The sequence below is a fragment of the Hylobates moloch genome, unplaced genomic scaffold, assembly GCF_009828535.3.
Source record: "Hylobates moloch isolate HMO894 unplaced genomic scaffold, HMol_V3 SCAFFOLD_8, whole genome shotgun sequence".
NCBI classification, from domain to species: Eukaryota; Metazoa; Chordata; class Mammalia; order Primates; family Hylobatidae; genus Hylobates; species Hylobates moloch.
Genome location: NW_026652283.1, coordinates 117,907,659 through 117,923,966, shown reverse-complemented (window position 1 = coordinate 117,923,966; position 16,308 = coordinate 117,907,659). Strand labels below are relative to the sequence as shown.

At 43.0% G+C, this 16,308-nt stretch overlaps 1 protein-coding gene across 2 annotated transcripts in view; it reads left to right on the top strand.

Moving 5' to 3' along the window:
• BLK (BLK proto-oncogene, Src family tyrosine kinase) overlaps positions 1 to 16,308 on the top strand; it is a 71,244-nt gene that overhangs the window by 36,950 nt on the left and 17,986 nt on the right. The window contains exons 1-4 of one of the 2 annotated variants that reach the window (XM_032162466.2): positions 7,818 to 7,943; positions 8,916 to 9,032; positions 12,701 to 12,824; positions 15,516 to 15,567. In XM_032162466.2, the coding sequence (XP_032018357.1) occupies positions 12,702 to 12,824; positions 15,516 to 15,567 (175 nt within the window). In that variant the 5' untranslated portion in view covers positions 7,818 to 7,943; positions 8,916 to 9,032; position 12,701. Of the gene's footprint in view, positions 1 to 7,817; positions 7,944 to 8,915; positions 9,033 to 12,700; positions 12,825 to 15,515; positions 15,568 to 16,308 lie in introns of those variants that run through there. The other variant, XM_032162465.2, reaches the window with a different exon arrangement.

Here is a 16,308-nt window from a genome sequence, read left to right as displayed (position 1 = left end):
ATTTCTTAAAGCAGTCTGAAAACATGTCATTTCAGTCAAAGCCTCGGTAAAATAAGCAGTGTCTCCAACTGTGTCTTGCTACAAAAGAAAACTGATTCTTATTGAACTTACTCAAATAACTATATTGCCATATGTTAAAAATACTCACAAATAATTTCCAAATTATGGAGAAGGCAGGTAGAGAGAAAGAAATATGCTCTAAATTTTGTTTACAGAAGTATATTTTGCTCAATTGTTAAAAGTTGTAAATAGCTCAATAGAAGTTTTCTTTACTCTGAAAAACAAGACAAAAAGAATCAGCAACATTTTAAGCAAAAAGTCAAAAAGATTATTCCAGTTACTGAACATTTTGGTTGTTTCCAGCTGGGAGCTAATTAATATGAGTAACAGTGCTAAGAACATATATGTCAAGTCTTTTCGTGGTCATATGTTTTTATTCCTCTTTGATAAGCAACAGGAAGTGAAATCTCTGGGTCACAGGTTAAGAAGCTCCCAAATTGTTTCCTAAAGTTGTTTCATTTCACCTTACCATCAGCATCCTGTGAGCATTCCAGTTTCTCCATATCCTTGTCAACACTTGGTATGATCGGTCATCTAATTTTAGCATCTGGGTGGTTGTGTGGTGGCATTTCACTGTGGTTTCAGTTGCCATTCCCCTAATGACTGATGATACCGAACACCTGTTCATGGGTTTGTTTGCCGCTCAGCTGTCTTCTTTGTTCAACTGTTTGTTAAATTGAATTTTTGGCGTCTTTTATAGAGTTTAAAAGTTAATTATATATTCTCATATCAGGTACATGTTTTTCAAAAATGTCCTGCCTGTCTCTGGATTAGCTATTTCTTTTCTTAATGGTGTTTTTAAAGTGCAGAAGTTCTTAATTTTGAAAAGTCTAATTTATCAATTTTTCTTTTATACCTTATGATCTTCTAAGGGAATAATCTTTTCTAAGGGAATAGAAGATCACATTTGTATTCTTGGCACTCATATTCTTTATATCCTTTGTGACACCAAGGTCACAAAGATTTCCTTCTATGTTTTCTTCTAAGAATATAATGTACCTCTTTAAAGCAGCTTTTAAGATTGTTTTTATTTATCATTGGTTTTCAACAATACAACTATAATGTACCTTGGTGTGGTTTTCTTCATACTTGGGGTTGATATTCTTGAGTCTTCGGGTCTATAGTTTCTATCAAATTTGGAATTTCCATTTTTGGTTTCTTTAAGTTTCACAGTCTTTCTGGCAGACCAATTACATGTCTTCTGACTGTGTGCTAATTTCTCCCCAGTCACCGACACTCTGTTGTTGCTGTTCACCTTTTTCTCCCTGTGCTTCACTGTGGATAGTTTCAATTGCACTGTCTCCAAGCCCACTGACCATCCTTCTGCAGCACCTAATGTACTATTCATCCCATCTAGAGTTTTGTTTGTTTGTTTGTTTTTGAGACAGAGTCTCACCCTGTTGCCCAGGCTGGAGTGCAGTGGCACCATCTTGGCTCACTGCAACCACAGCCTCTCGAGTTCAAGTGATTCTCCTGCCTCAGCCTCCCTAATAGCTGTGATTACAGGAGCCTGCCACCACACCCAGCTAATTTTTGCATTTTTAGTAGAGATGGGCTTTCACCATGTTGGCCAGGCTGGTCTCAAACTCCTGACCTCAAGTAATCCACCTGCTTTGGCCTCCAAAAGTGCTGGGATTGCAGGCATGAGCCACTGTACCTGGCCATGTTTTTTTTTTCCTTTTATAAAAAATTTTAATATTTATTTATTTATTTATTTGAGACAAAATCTCACTCTGTTGCCCAGGCTAGAGTGCAGTGGTGTGATCTTGGCTCAGTGCAACTTCTGCCTCCCAAGCTTAAGCAATTCTCCTGCCTCAGGCTCCCGAGTAGCTGGGATTACAGGCATGCACCACCATGCCCAGCTAATTTTTTTTTTTTTTTGTATTTTTAGTAGAGATAGGGTTTCACCATGTTGCCAGGCTGGTCTCGAACTCCTGAGCTCAAATGATCCTCCTGCCTCAGCCTCCCAAAGTGCTGGGACTACAGGCATGAGCCACAACTTCTGGCCTCTCTTTTTTCTTAATTTCAGATATTGTATTTTTTTTATTTCTAGCAGACCCATTTAATTTTTTTATGTCTTCATTTTCTCTCTTCATTGTCTTACTGCTTTCAGTTATATATTTGAACCAGTTTATATACTTTGTCATTTCTGTTTTAAGGCTCTAGTCTACTAACATCAAAATGTGTGCAATTTCTGCTTATGTTCCTATCAATTAACTTTTCTCCTAGTTGAGAGTCATGTTTTTCTGTTTCTTTGCATGCTCAGCAATTGTTATTGGATGACAGGCACTGTGACTGCTGAATATTATTGTGTTTCTTTAAGGAGTGTCAGATTTGCATGTGGCACACTGTTAAGTTACCTGTGGATAAAATTGGTTTTTGAATAACAGTTCTGTGACTTACTGTACCTTGGGCAAGTCCTTAAGCCTCAAGGAGCCTGAGTTTCTTCATCTGTAAAATGGGAAGGTATATCTCTGCTGTCAGGGCTACATATACTACATGAAAAGCATGCAGTATAATGCCCAGCCTTGAGTCAGTAGGTGTACTAGGCACTGTGCCAGCATCATTAGTATTCATGTTTTCATGTGATGGGCAAATCCTGCAACAGTTTTATGAGTTAATTTTAAATCTCTGCCTCTCTAGCAGGACATCTGTGTCTCTAGATCCACTCAGTAATTACAATCAACCCAAGCATGTTAAAGGCCTGAGACTTTTTTCTTTTCTTTTTCTTTCTTTAACATTTTCCAATCTCATGTTTGAAAGCATAAAAGAGAACCTTTCAGTCTAAATGTTCTCCTGCACCCTCAAACCCGATGGAGGTGCTTCTCAGTGCATGCTCCCTTCTTACACACTCCATCTCTGGGTTCTGCCAAGGAAACAATGGAGAAACTGCTCCAAAGGATTAAATGATGGCCAGAGCCTTTTAAGAGAGGTTCAAGTCGTGACCAGATGTGTATCTGGGTAAGATACGTGTGAATCTCCGTGGGAAAGATCAAGGCTTTGAAGTCAGAGATGTGGCTCAAAACTCTGTTCTGTGCTTCAGTTTCTTCCCTGTCTGCTGGGGGGGAGGAAGGAGGGGGGGGGGGGGGAAGGGGGGGAGGGGGAGGGGGAGAGGGAGGGAGAGGGGGAGGGGGAGGGTCTGTCTAGTTTACAGGGTCCTTGTGAGGCTCGTGTGGGAAAATGCTTTGCAGGCTGGAAAGTACCACAGAGGTGTGAGTTATTATAAAAAGGGAAGTTATTTCCCTCTGTCAAAAAGCTATGCAGAAATATACTAATATGTAAGAAATGTTTGTATGGAGGACAGAAATAATTCATTTCATGGAGAGACAAGAAGATCACCGGCAGTAAAATTGCAGGCATTATTTATCCGAGACTCAAAGGAGGGAACGCCCTGTGTTGGCGGGCCTGCCTTTCAATCCTTGTCACAAGTCACGCTCCAGAAGCTCGGCCAATTGAAGAAAGGGTCTCCATGAAGTGGAGTTCATGACCTGCCTGCATCAGCATCACTGGGGGCATTTTTTCAAAATGCAGATACCAGCACTGCTGGGGCTGCGGCCGGGAGTCTGCAAACTCCCCTGCTGGTTAAAATGCAAACTGAGGTTTCAGAACTGTTGTGCCAAAGAATTATAACTGACTCCATTGGGAAGTAATGACCCATGATTTCATTTCTCATTTAATTTTTCAAGACGCAAACAATGCAAAAAGTTAAAAATTGAAAAATAGGTTAAGGCCCATAGTCTCATCAATACAAGACACAAGTGTAGTTGGATTAAAATTTTGGCATATCTCTAACATATTTTAATAATCACTACTGTAAGCGTTTTTTAAAACATAAATTTACACAGTGTTCCCCCCAAAAAATTCACTCACATAAAGGAATTTTATCTGTCCCTAGAATTACCTAATGAATTTTAAGCTTCTCTGTTAGCAGAATCAAATGTAGGTGACTCGATAAACAAGTGTCTGTCTTTGACTTAACACAGCTTTATAAAAATGCCTTCTTCCTTCCTTCCTGAAGGTCTGCTCAGCACCCTCAAACTTTTTACCATCTGAAAATCTTTTCTATCAACTTTACCACAATGGGGGGAGGTGAATTTCCACAAAAGATCTTTTCACTTTAAAAAATTGAAATGCCACATAATTTCACCTCCTAACTGTGCCGAAGTACCTAAAAGTCACAGGTTGGCATTGCTAGGTCAGCACTTTGCAGGGGCCACACATGCCCAAGGCCCTTACACACCCAGCCAGGTGTTACAGAGCAACCTTTCACCATCAGGCTGTGTGCTAGTGCTGGGAAAAGATTCTGCTGGCATTTAAAAGTATTGAACAAGGAGGCCAGAAGCAGCGGCTCATGCCTGTATCCATCCCAGCACTTTGGGAGGCTGAAGTGGGAGGATTGCTCGAGTCCAGGCATTCAAGACCAGCCTGGGCAACATGATGAAACCCTATCTCTACAAAAATTGTTTAAAAAATTAGCTTGGCGTGGTGGTGCATGCCTATGGTCCTAGCTACTCAGGAGGTTGAGATGGGAGGGTCACTTGAGCCCAGGAGTTCAAGGCTGCAGTGAGCCATGATCATGCCACTGCACTCCAGCCTGGGTGACAGAGGCAGATCCAAAAATAGAAAGAAAGAAAGGGCAGGGCAGGGCAGGGCAGGGCAGGGCAGGGCAGGGAAGGGAAGGGAAGGGAAGGGAAGGGAAGGGAAGGGAAGGGAAAGGAAAGGAAGGGAGGAGAAGGGAAGGGAACGGAAATATTGCACAAGGCATTAGCTGTGAATGACTGTAGCACACACTCTACAATCCAGCAACGGAAAAGCTTTGTTTTCTGAACGTGATTTCTATCTTCATGTGTTTGGAAAAACATCTATTTCTCAAATACTACCCAACCCTGTTGGGAGTATGCCTGGTATTTTTTTCTGGTGTTCGCAGTTTCTCATCCTTTGCTCTTTCAACTCCCAACTAACAAATGTGGAAGGAGTGATGGAATCAGAGCACGCCCATTTTGTAACCACTAATGGGAATTTTAAATGTTGGTGAGGAACTTGTCAATGGAGGAATAGGGATGCCTGAGCCTGGACCTATCTTAGCATCACTAAAATGGTGCAGGTAGACACTGTGAGCCTCCTGGTAGGAAGCAACATGAAGCATAGATCACCTCCTCGACAGCACCTCTACCAAGAGGGGATGAGCTTGCATCTAATGGAGCCTACAGAGGTAACTCTATGTGTAAGACATTCGAGAGGGAAGAGCAAGTGATGAACCATCGCAAGGACGCAAAATCCAAAATGGAGAACATTCTATAGGACTGGCCTTTACAAATCAATGGCTTGAAACTAACCAAAGTCAGAGCAGAAGGGACTCTTGTTTAAAGGAAACCTAAGAGGTTGAGTTATATATGAACCTTGTTTGAATCCCGAGTAGGACAAACTAAGCAAGAAGCTATTTTTAAGACAATTGTTAAAATTTGGTGATGAATTGGGTTCAATGGCTAGATGGTTAGATGATACCGTGGAAATATTGCTAGTGTTGTTAGATGTGATGAAGTAACATTGGGGTTATGTGAGCAAATGTCTCCATGCTTTAGAAACAAATGCAAAATACGGGGTGGTGAAATGACTTGCTTCACTACATTGATTTCATGTTGTTTCCAAGTTTCATTCATTTAGAGGAAACAAAACGATATGATGTAAAGTACTTCAACCCAGAAAACAATTTTAAAGATAATTATTGAATCTGAGGGTTGAGTGTAGAAGAGTTATTATTATTATTATTATTATTATTATTATTATTATTTTGAGACAGTCTCACTCTGTCAACTAGGCTGGAGTGCAGTGGCAGGATCTTGGCTCACTGGAACCTCCACCTCCTGGGTTCAAGCAATTCTCCCACCTCAACCTCCCGAGTAGCTGGGATTACAGGCATGCGCCTGGCTAATTTTTACAGGCACGTGCCTGGCTAATTTTTGTATTTGTGGTAGAGACGGGGTTTCACCATGTTGGCCAGGTTGGTCTCAAACCCCTGACCTCAAATGATCTCCCACCTCAACCTCCCGAGTGCTGGGATTACAGGTGTGAGCCACTGTGCCTGGCCAATATTCTTGACTTTAGTATATTTTGGAATGTTTCATAAAAAATAGTTTTCATCTAAAAAAATCTATTGTAGCCATCCTTCACAGGTCTGGCTAGCGTTTTCTCCCAGGTGGAAGTAATTTCTTTTTGCTGAGCTCACAGAACACTTTACCCAGGCCTCTCTGTGGTACAGAATCGTGCCCACTCTGAACTGATGGAATCAGGTGCATGCCTTTCCTCCTTATTTTCCTGTGAGAGCGGGCTCCATCCTTGTTTCATGCCTGTACCTTCCGCTATGCTTGACATAGTTCATGGTTGACAGCAGCTGAATGTCTGTGGCTGAATGAACAGAAGAACCTCAGGGCTAAGAGCTGTTATCAGGGCTGTTTCAGGTTCACATGTGGAGAGGTGGGTATTGGGGCAAAGGTGAGGAAGCCTCATTTCAGTGGTGTTGTCCTGATCTGAGACACAAAACATGAATTTTAACTCAAATTCTTTGGCCCCTTCTTTAATTTAGAGCCACAGGCCAATCACTGTACTTTCTTCATTTACAAGGTGGGTATAGCACTGGTGGTTTGTACCGGGAGGATTTGGAATCCTGGACATTTGTGAGGTGCTCCACATGGGATCTCACGTGGGCAGCTTGCATGGCATTGTGGTTGCGACACCCAGGGTGAGCCCTAGCTTTGCCACTGGGTTCCCCTGTTCTACCTGGATGCTACCCACCCGTGTCTGGCAGGTCAAATCAGAAAGGCAAAGCTTCCAGCACATAACATGGCAAGGCTTCCAGATACAAAATAGAGAAACTATTTTGCCACAGGGGAGATGATAGGGAATCTGAACTGTCCCCTCCAAGGGACACAGAACCTCAGGCAGGGCCACAGGTGCACCTGTTTTGTGCAGAGGGCTCAAGCAGCCCTGGAGACAGCAACACCCTCCAGCTGCCAGCTCTGCCACCTTCAGCATGACCTTAGCAAGCCACCTCGCCTTGCCTTCTTCAGTGGTAAAATGAGGATAACTCTAACCAATTGATCAAGGCTATCATGAAATTAGAAAAAAAAAAAACTCATTATCTGTCAAGTGCTTTTCAACCATGACACGCTAGCCAAGTGCAAATAAGTGGTTTCTAGTTTGTCTATTTTTGGTCGTTGCCTCCACTACAACCCTTGTTTGACTGAAGCTGTGTTTCAGGCTTTGAGCATCTCCCAAGGCAAACATTGACTGCCCTGCTCCTGTGAAAGTCTGCAGAGTGGGCCTAACTAGTTTCAAATAAACAAGCAACTCCCCTTCCCCACTTCCCCTCCTCTTGGTAACTCCCTTGACTAGACACACACGCACACCATGCACATGCATGCTCTCTCACACATGCATATACATGTGCACACATAGACAAACACACACACACATATATATACACACATATTCAAGCACATACACGTGTGTATTCACACGCATGCTCGCTCACACACACACACAGGTGCACATAAGTGTGCATGCTTCCTCTCCCACTCTCTCACAAACATACACAGACTCACACCCTTCCCACAATGCAGCAAAGCCACCTGGAGCCCCGGCCAGTGTGTGATGCGTTTTGCCTCTGTCTGGACTTCCGCACTTCCGGGCTCCACCCAACCTGAAACTGCTGGGTGCAGCCCGAGCACCAGTGACAGCCCTGGTTGTCACATGGCCTCTTGAGTAACCCAGGTCTCCAGTCAAAGCCACTGGAGTAGGGGGACCCACAGAGATCTTAGGTACTCATGAGAGCCATGGAAAATCATCAGCACACACACTGCTAAGGAGTCAAAGGCCATACAAGTGTAAGTAGTGGGTCATTTAATCTTAGGAGTTTTACTTTCTGTCCGGTTCTTTGTTCAATAAATTGAACAAGCAATGTTCAATTATGTTGTCTTACTGGACACAGGTGTTTGCCAGGAAGCTTAAAGTCAATGGCAATATGGCTGGCCGGACTAAGAAAGACAAGAGGGCTGGTCGCATGGGCAGATGCAGAAGTATGAGTCCAAGTCTGGGGAATATACTAGGAGCTGCTGACCACTGGCCCTTCGTTGAGCCAAGGAGGCTGAGAGAGGCCACGAAAGGCCTGAGGTTCAGGCAGCCCTGGCTGGCCACTTAACGGTCATTGTCAAGAACTGCAGGCTGGCCCGGGATCCAGGCCTTATGCCCCTCTGTTGCCGGGCAAATTACTCACATCCTCCTTTTATTTTTCTGCTTGTATCAATAATATATGCTTAGTATTAAAGAATTTAAGAAATATATACAATTACAAGGAAGAAAGTCAAGGTCACAGGAAGTCTTATAATCCAAAGTAAAACAGTATTTACCATTTAGAAAATTTGGGGGGGCACTGCTTTGTATTAGCACACACCCAGTTTTTTAAGTCCGCTGTTTTGTTGTTGTTGTTGTTGTTGTTCTGCCTTACACCACACCTCTGTTTTGCACTCTCCCTTCCTCTAACAATAACCACAGTAAACAACTTGGTGTTCATCCTCCCCAGCCTCTTTCTGTGTAATATGCAAACATATCTACACGCCTGAATAGAGGTTTCTTTTCATTTGGTGTTTGCAAATATGGGATTCCCTGATGCACCTCTTTGGGTGCTGCTTTTCTCATGTAACAACAGGGTACTGAAATTCCTCTTGACATCACTGGTGAAGATCCAGCACGTTTTTTTTAGTAGTTGTATGAGAGATTTGTAGAGTGTAGATTTATTCAACAAGTCTTTAATTGCTGGGCAGTTACATTGTTGCTTTTTCTTTGGGATTTTTTTTCAGGGGAGGAGATTGTTTTTCCAATTATTACTACAACAAACATTTTCATCTCTCACATATGTCTATACAACGATGTTTTATTAACCTGAGATAGTCCAGAGTGGGACTGAAAATCAAAAGGTATGTGTGCTTTCTTATTTTAACAGAATTTAAAAGATTGCCCTTTAAAAGAATTTAAAAGATTGCTTCTTCCAATAATATTTCATGTTTTGTCTAATAAATATTTATTAAGCCCACACTCTGTGCCAGACATTGGTTTAGCAATTTGGATTCTGCAATGAATAAAACAAAGATTCCAGCCCTCATAGAAGATTAATCCTAGAAACAGAGTGCGAAGGAACAAATGAAACAATAATTATAATAAACACTTTACTATTTGGATTTGTGTTGCACTAACTTCCTGTTTCTTATCTTTACACATTTTTCTATTGAATGAATTATATGCTGCAATATACTTCTTGTCAAAATTTTGTGAGCTTTGTATGTATTAGGAATAGACATTTATCTGATGGTTTGCAATCTCTTAGCCAATCTATTGCTTATCTACGGACTTCGTGAGTAGTTTCTTATACCATCTAATATTTTTACTGTTTATGAATTTGTACATTTTTTAATTCTCCCTTCACTTCTGGCTATTTTATCTTTGTTAGTAGTTGTCTCCAAACTCTGGGTTATATACACAGTTTCTTACATTTCTTTTAATTACATTTTTGTTTTTTATTTTTTTCAGTCATACAGCTATAATTTATTTTTTCATATCATGTGAGGTAGGGGTTCAATTTTATTTTCCTTAAGGTAAATAGCCATCTTCCTAATACCATTTATTAAAATAAACTATCCATTTTCTACTGAATTAAAATGCTTTCTTTTTCACATATGCAGTTCCTGTATTTACCAAAATCTGTTTGTATGTTTTTTTATTCTGCTCTGATGATTGTTGTGTACTTTTATCATTCCAATTTCATGCTGTTTTGATTACAGTCTTCTATTTCATAATTATAAGTCTAGGTTAAGACTTAATTTAGTCATGTAAAGCTTCAGATGATTTTATCCAATTACAAATTATAATTTTAATTAAAAGAACATCCAATTTATATTAGGAACAAGAAAACATCACAATCAAAAAAGAGAACAGAGTATAATAATTACAAGACAATGCTACATAAAACTATGGCAACAGATTGGAAAATGTAGATGAAATTAAAGATCTCCTATAAATCATATAAATCATCAAAATGGCACAAGGAGGAGAAAAAATGGGAATAGATCATTCCTATACAGGAAATTGGAAATGTCTTTAAGAGTTACTATTTGAAAGGGCCCCAGACACAGATGGCTTCCCAACTGAGTTCTATTTAGCCCGTGAAGAACAGATAACCCCAATGTTATGAAACCACTCAAGGCCATAGGAAAAAAAAAGAGAGAGCTCCTCAATATCTGTTACAAAGCCAGAGCGCCTTAATGCTAATGCCTCATAGACAAATCTCCCTTGGGAATATAGACACTCATTCTAAATAAAATATTAGCAAATAGGGCTGAATGTGATGGTCCACACCTGCAATCCCAGTACTTCGGGAGGCTGAGGTGGGCAGGTCACTTGAGCTCTGGAGTTTGAGACCAGCCTGCATGACGTGACAAAACCCTGTCTCCACCAAAAAATAAAAAATTTAGTAGGGCATGGTAGCACATGCCTGTCATCCCAGCTACTTGGGAGGCTGAGGTGGGAGGTTCACCTTAGCCCGGGAGGCAGAGGTTGCAGTGAGCCAAGGTTAGGCCATGGCACTCCAGCCTAGGCAACAGAGTGAGACACTGTCTCAAAACAAAATAAAATAAAACAAAATAATTAGCAAAAAAGAATCCATCCATGTGCCAAATAGACTAATATGCTGTAATCAAATAGCATTTTTCCAGGAATGTACAGATGTTTCAATAACAGAAAATTTACTTGTTATTAATAAAACATAATTAATAAAATATAATTTATTATGCTGACAAATTAAAGGTGAACATATACCATATTGATAGATATTGTCTAGGCACCTGGTAAAATTCAGTAGCCATCCCCAATACAAACCCATCATCTCTCTCTCTCTCTTTTTTTTTTTTTTTTGAGATGGAGTGTCACTCTGTGGCCCAGGCTGGAGTGCAATGGCATGATCTTGGCTCACTAGAACCTCCGCCTCCTGGGTTCAAGTGATTCGCTTGTGTCAGCCTCCTGAGTAGCTGGGATTACAGGCCTGTGCCACCACACCTGGCTAATTTTTGTATTTTTACTAGAGATGGGGATTCACTGTGTTAGCCAGGCTGGTCTCGATCTCCTGACCTCGCCTGCCTCGGCCTTCCAAAGTGCTAGGATTACAGGTGTGAGCCACCGTGCCCAGCCAAACCCACAATCTCTTATTCAAACTTCTGAAACACTAAATCTCTCAAAACTGAAGTGATACTTGTAACCCTGGCACTATAATTCACTTGGTGGTAAAGCTGGTCTGAGCTCACTTAAAGAAATATTTACATATAAAAAGTGTCCTTCTTTAAAACTGTAAATTATTATGTGTTCTGTATGCAAGGCACACTTAAAAAAACATTCTTGTGAGTTTTTTTTGCTTCTGTGGCTTGCTGTCCTATATCCAAATTTATTATAGTGTTTTCTTTTTCAAGGTGGGTTTGAGGAGCAATGACATGAGGAATGTGCTTTCAACTCTCTGGAAAAAATGCGTGACTGTGTTTCACTTAATCGAAGACACCACTGATAGGAAGGCTAGCATTTAATTTATGTATCACTAAAAGAGAAAAAACATGCCGCTACTAATTATACTGCAAAGCATCCTCCATTGTGAGACACCTCGCAGTTCAGAGATATTGAAATGTGAAAAAAGGTCCATCTTAGAACTGATGAAATATGGTGTGTACATCCAAAGGAAATCACCACTAACAACACGCCCTTCCGACACGCGTGGGGACCTGGGTGCTTCCTCTCTATGATGTCTGCACCTTGGGGAAGAGCCCAATGCAAGCGCAGGAGTGCAGTGGTCTCAGGTCAGACTGGACTGCAGAGCTGGCTCTCACGGGCCAGTTGTTTGGCTCTGAGCAAGCTCCTTAACATATAAATAGCAGCTCCTGGAATGAGGATGGTGACGACATGGTGGTGTTGATGGTGTCAAAAGGGCCTGTCCCGCATCTGCCATCCTAAAATTCTTTACCAAAGAAAAAAACCTGACCACATCTTCCCCCCTTTAAGGAGACTCCTGGTGTTACTGTGAGGCCGCAGCTGGGCCTCGATGCCTGTGCTATCAATCTGTCCTAAATGTATAGGGTGTCTCACCCAAAAATCTGAGTGGGAGAGAACCTTAGTCATCTTCTAACACAGCCCCTGCTGTTTACCAAAGAGCTAATGGGTAGGAGAGAAAATGTCACTTTCCCAAGTGACACAGCCAGCGACAAAATGAAGACTAAACCCAGAGCCCCAGACACGTTGGTGGGCTCCCGCTCAGGCTCCTGTCCCATGAGGACTGGGATCCATTCCAGTGGTTTCTGGTGGTTGCCTCCGGCCAGATGATTTCTGTGTCTTAAATGCAGTGCTTTCTGCTCTATGGGCCCCCGAAAAAAGACGGACACACATTTAGCTCACCCACCCGCTTCTACCCACGTTCTGACTTTGAGGTCTTTGCTGCACCCACTTCCACCTACCTTTCTAACCAGCCTACCGGAAGGGGCCAGGGATCCCCTCTGTGCAGAGGATCTGAGGCCCCACTCTCTCATGTCCTCCGTCTGCTGTGTGCCTCCGACAGGATGGGGCTGGTGAGCAGCAAAAAGCCGGACAAGGAAAAGCCGATCAAGGAGAAGGACCACAGCCAATGGAGCCCCCTGAAGGTCAGCGCCGAAGACAAGGATCCCCCGCCACTGCCACCCCTGGTGAGTGATTGCCCACCACCCACCAAGAGCAGGTTACTTACTTCTCCTATGCCTTAATATCCACATCTTTAAAATGGGTATAGCAAAAGTGCCTTCCTGATAGGGATGTAACAATCTGCAATGTATAAGCAGGTGTGCCCTGCAATATAATACGCACAGGACCCGGCCTGGTTAGCTCCCAATAATTCTTAGCCAGAGCTCATTTCTCAAGGGCAGCCTTGAAGAGAAAAAGAAATGTAAAAAGGTCAGCTTGGGGAGAGGGTGCCATAAGGAAGGATCCGGGTATCTAGATGCAGCTACTACCTCTCTTCTCCCCAGCAGCTCCTGGAGACACTTGTCCCCTAGTGGCATTGCCACTGGCATTCCAAAGAGCCTGCTTTCCTGGGATAAACATCATGAAACAGGAGGGTGCCTGTCCTCACCTCCAGAGCAGGCTTTCAAGTTTTCCTGGAATCCCATGGGCATTTTAAATGAGGAAAACTTTCCAAAGGAAAAAAAAAGTGAAATTTCAAGTGAAAAGCTCTTATTGCTGGGGAATGCATTTTCCTAGTCGTGCAGTTTGATTTGTTTATAAAACAGTTAGTGCCCTTTGATGGCTACAGCATGTCTGAAGATACTTTTTTTTGTTTTTGTTTTTGTTTTTGAGGCAGAGTCTTGCTCTGCTGCCCAGGCTGGGGTGCAGTGGTGGGACCTTGGCTCACTGCAACCTTTGCCTCCTGGATTCAAGTGAGTCTCATGCCTTAGCCTCCAGAGTAGCTGGAATTACAGGCACACATGCCACCACACCTGGCTAATTTTTGTATTTTTAGTAGAGAGAGTTTCACCATGTTGGCTAGATTGGTCTCGAACTCCTGACCTCAGGTGATCCACCTGCCTTGGCCTCCCAAAGTGGTGGGATTACAGGTTTGAGCAACCGTGCCTGGCCTGAAGATGCATTTTTAGATGATTCTTTGTGCTCCCCCACTCCCTGACCAGTGACCCCCTTTTGGTTTGGGGCAGTTGGGAGCCTTGCCTCAACCCTCCTCTCCTGCGCTGTCTGCATGTCCACGTGGTCATCTCTTTATCCTAACAGGGACCTGATGGGGAGACGGGGATTACTAATCCCACTTCCTAGATGAACCCAGGCATTTAATTATCTGTGTCCCAGTTTAGCGCTGGGCTCAGTGCACAACCACAAGCTGTTTATTGAATAAATAATTGATCAAATGGGGAAACTTGGACTTAGACTGATTGAGTAATTCCCCCAAAATTATATGATAATAAGTAGTAGCACCTGGAATTTTTTTAACTGAAAAGAGTCACATAATATATATATGGAAAAAATCATAATTACTCATTATTCCACAATGTAGAGTCACCAGAGTTGCCTCGAGACCCTTCTTCTGTGTGTTCTTTATTTCATGTGTTCCTATTTTTAATAGAAACATACACGCCTATCATTTTGCAAAATGCCACTTCAAAATTTGTTCAATAAACATGGAATTAAGAAAAGAATATTTACAACATATGTTGGGTTGAAAATACAGCAAAACACACACTTGTATAGCCACCTTCCAACTTCAGACACAGAAAGAGACTCATTCCTTTGAATGTCCCTCCTCCCTCCCCTGTTTGTACCCTTCACCCCAGGCCCCAATACCCAGGATCTGTTTATCATTCCTTAGCTTTGCTTTTTAATACTATCACATATGTAGTACCCCTGAACAATATTTAGTTTCATTATTCATGTTGTAAACTTTAAATCAACTACATCAAACAGCACATATGCTTCTGAGACTGGGGTTGTGGCTCCGTGTTATGCGTGTAAAATATATCGACGTTGATGCACTTGGCAATAGGTCATTAATTTTATTGCATGAGTATACTGTAATTTGTTTATTCTTCTGTCACGTCCACGTTTTAAAATTGTTTATGTATTGGCCAGGCATGATGGCTCACGCCTGCAATCCCAGCACTTTGGGAGGCCAAGGTGGGTGGATCACTTGAGGCCAGGAGTTCAAGATCAGCCTGGCCAACATGGCGAAAACCTGTCTCTACTAAAAATACAAAAATTAGCTGTGCATGATGGCGGGCACCTGTAATCCCAGCTACCTGGGAGGCTGAGGCACCAGAATTGCTTCAACCCAGGAGGCGGAGGGTGCAGTGATCTGAGATTGCGCCACTGCACTCCAGCCTGGGCAACAGAGGGAGACTCCATCTCAAAAAACAATTGTTTATGTATTGTTATTTTTGCTAGAAGCACTCTTGTACACATTCCCTGGTACACACGCACAAAAGTTTCTCTACAGGATATATACCTACAAAGATGTTTCTCGAGTTTTGGGGAAATATGCTTTTTAAATATTTTTTCTTGTCAACAAATTACCCGTTTGCAGTTTGATCTTGTAATGGTAGAGCCAGGACGTTAAGCCCAAGTGGCTGGGCTTTCCCTCATTGTCTGCAGCTGCCTCTTATCCACATTGGAGCATCCCCCATTGCGGTCAGGGCGAAGGCAGCAGAGGGCGGGGGTCTGTTTGAGGGTGGTGCTGGTCCCTGGGTGCAGAATATCCCTGAGGCCCCCACAGGCAGCTGCCTCTCCTCCTACAGTAGGTCCCCGCAGATACCCTGGCTGCCCCGCTCAGCAGTCTCATTCCCCGGCCCCACCCACGCAGCAGGGACTGAAATAACCCAAGCGTGTGTTTTCTGCCCAAGGTTGTCTTCAACCACCTTACTCCTCTACCGCCCGATGAACACCCGGATGAAGGTAAGAAGGGTGGTCTGGGAAGCTGAGGCTCCACAGCCCTCTCCCCTAGGTCGCAGCTTTGTGGAGTTGGAACAAGGACGAGTCGGGAGCAGCTTGAGGGCTGGAGAAGACAAAACCGGGAAGCTGAGAGAGGCCCCGGCTCTGTGCCCCTTGGGGGGTCTCTTCAGGAACCAAGAACAAGTTTTTTTGGTATGCCTGAGCCTGGGTGGGACTTTTAAAAAATGAAAGACTTTACAAACTGTAAACAAGAACAAAAACAAGAGTCCCAGGGAAGACACACAGCATCATCAAACCCAAGTTTTCGAAGATGCTAACTCCCAAATGCAAAGGACTGGGCCAGTGCCTCAGGGCCGTCGCCTCCAGCTGCAGTCTGCTCCATGTGGAGGGTACCTTCTTGTTTCCCACTCCCAGCCACTTCAAGAGTCCCGCTGCTGACCACCTAACCACCCACACTGCCTCCCTGGTCCCCAGATTCCACTTCTTTTTTTTTTTTTTTTTTTTTTTTTGAGACAGAGTCTCACTCTTGTCACCCAGGCTGGAGTGCAGTGACCCAACCTCAGCTCGCTGCAACTTCCGCCTCCCAGGTTCAAGTGATTCTCCTGCCTCAGCCTCCTGAGTAGCTGGGATTACAGGTGCACACAACCACACTGGGCTAATTTTTATATTTTTAGTAGAGATGGGGTTTCACCATGTTGGCCAGATTGGTCTCGAACTCCTGATTTCAGGTGATCCACCCACCTC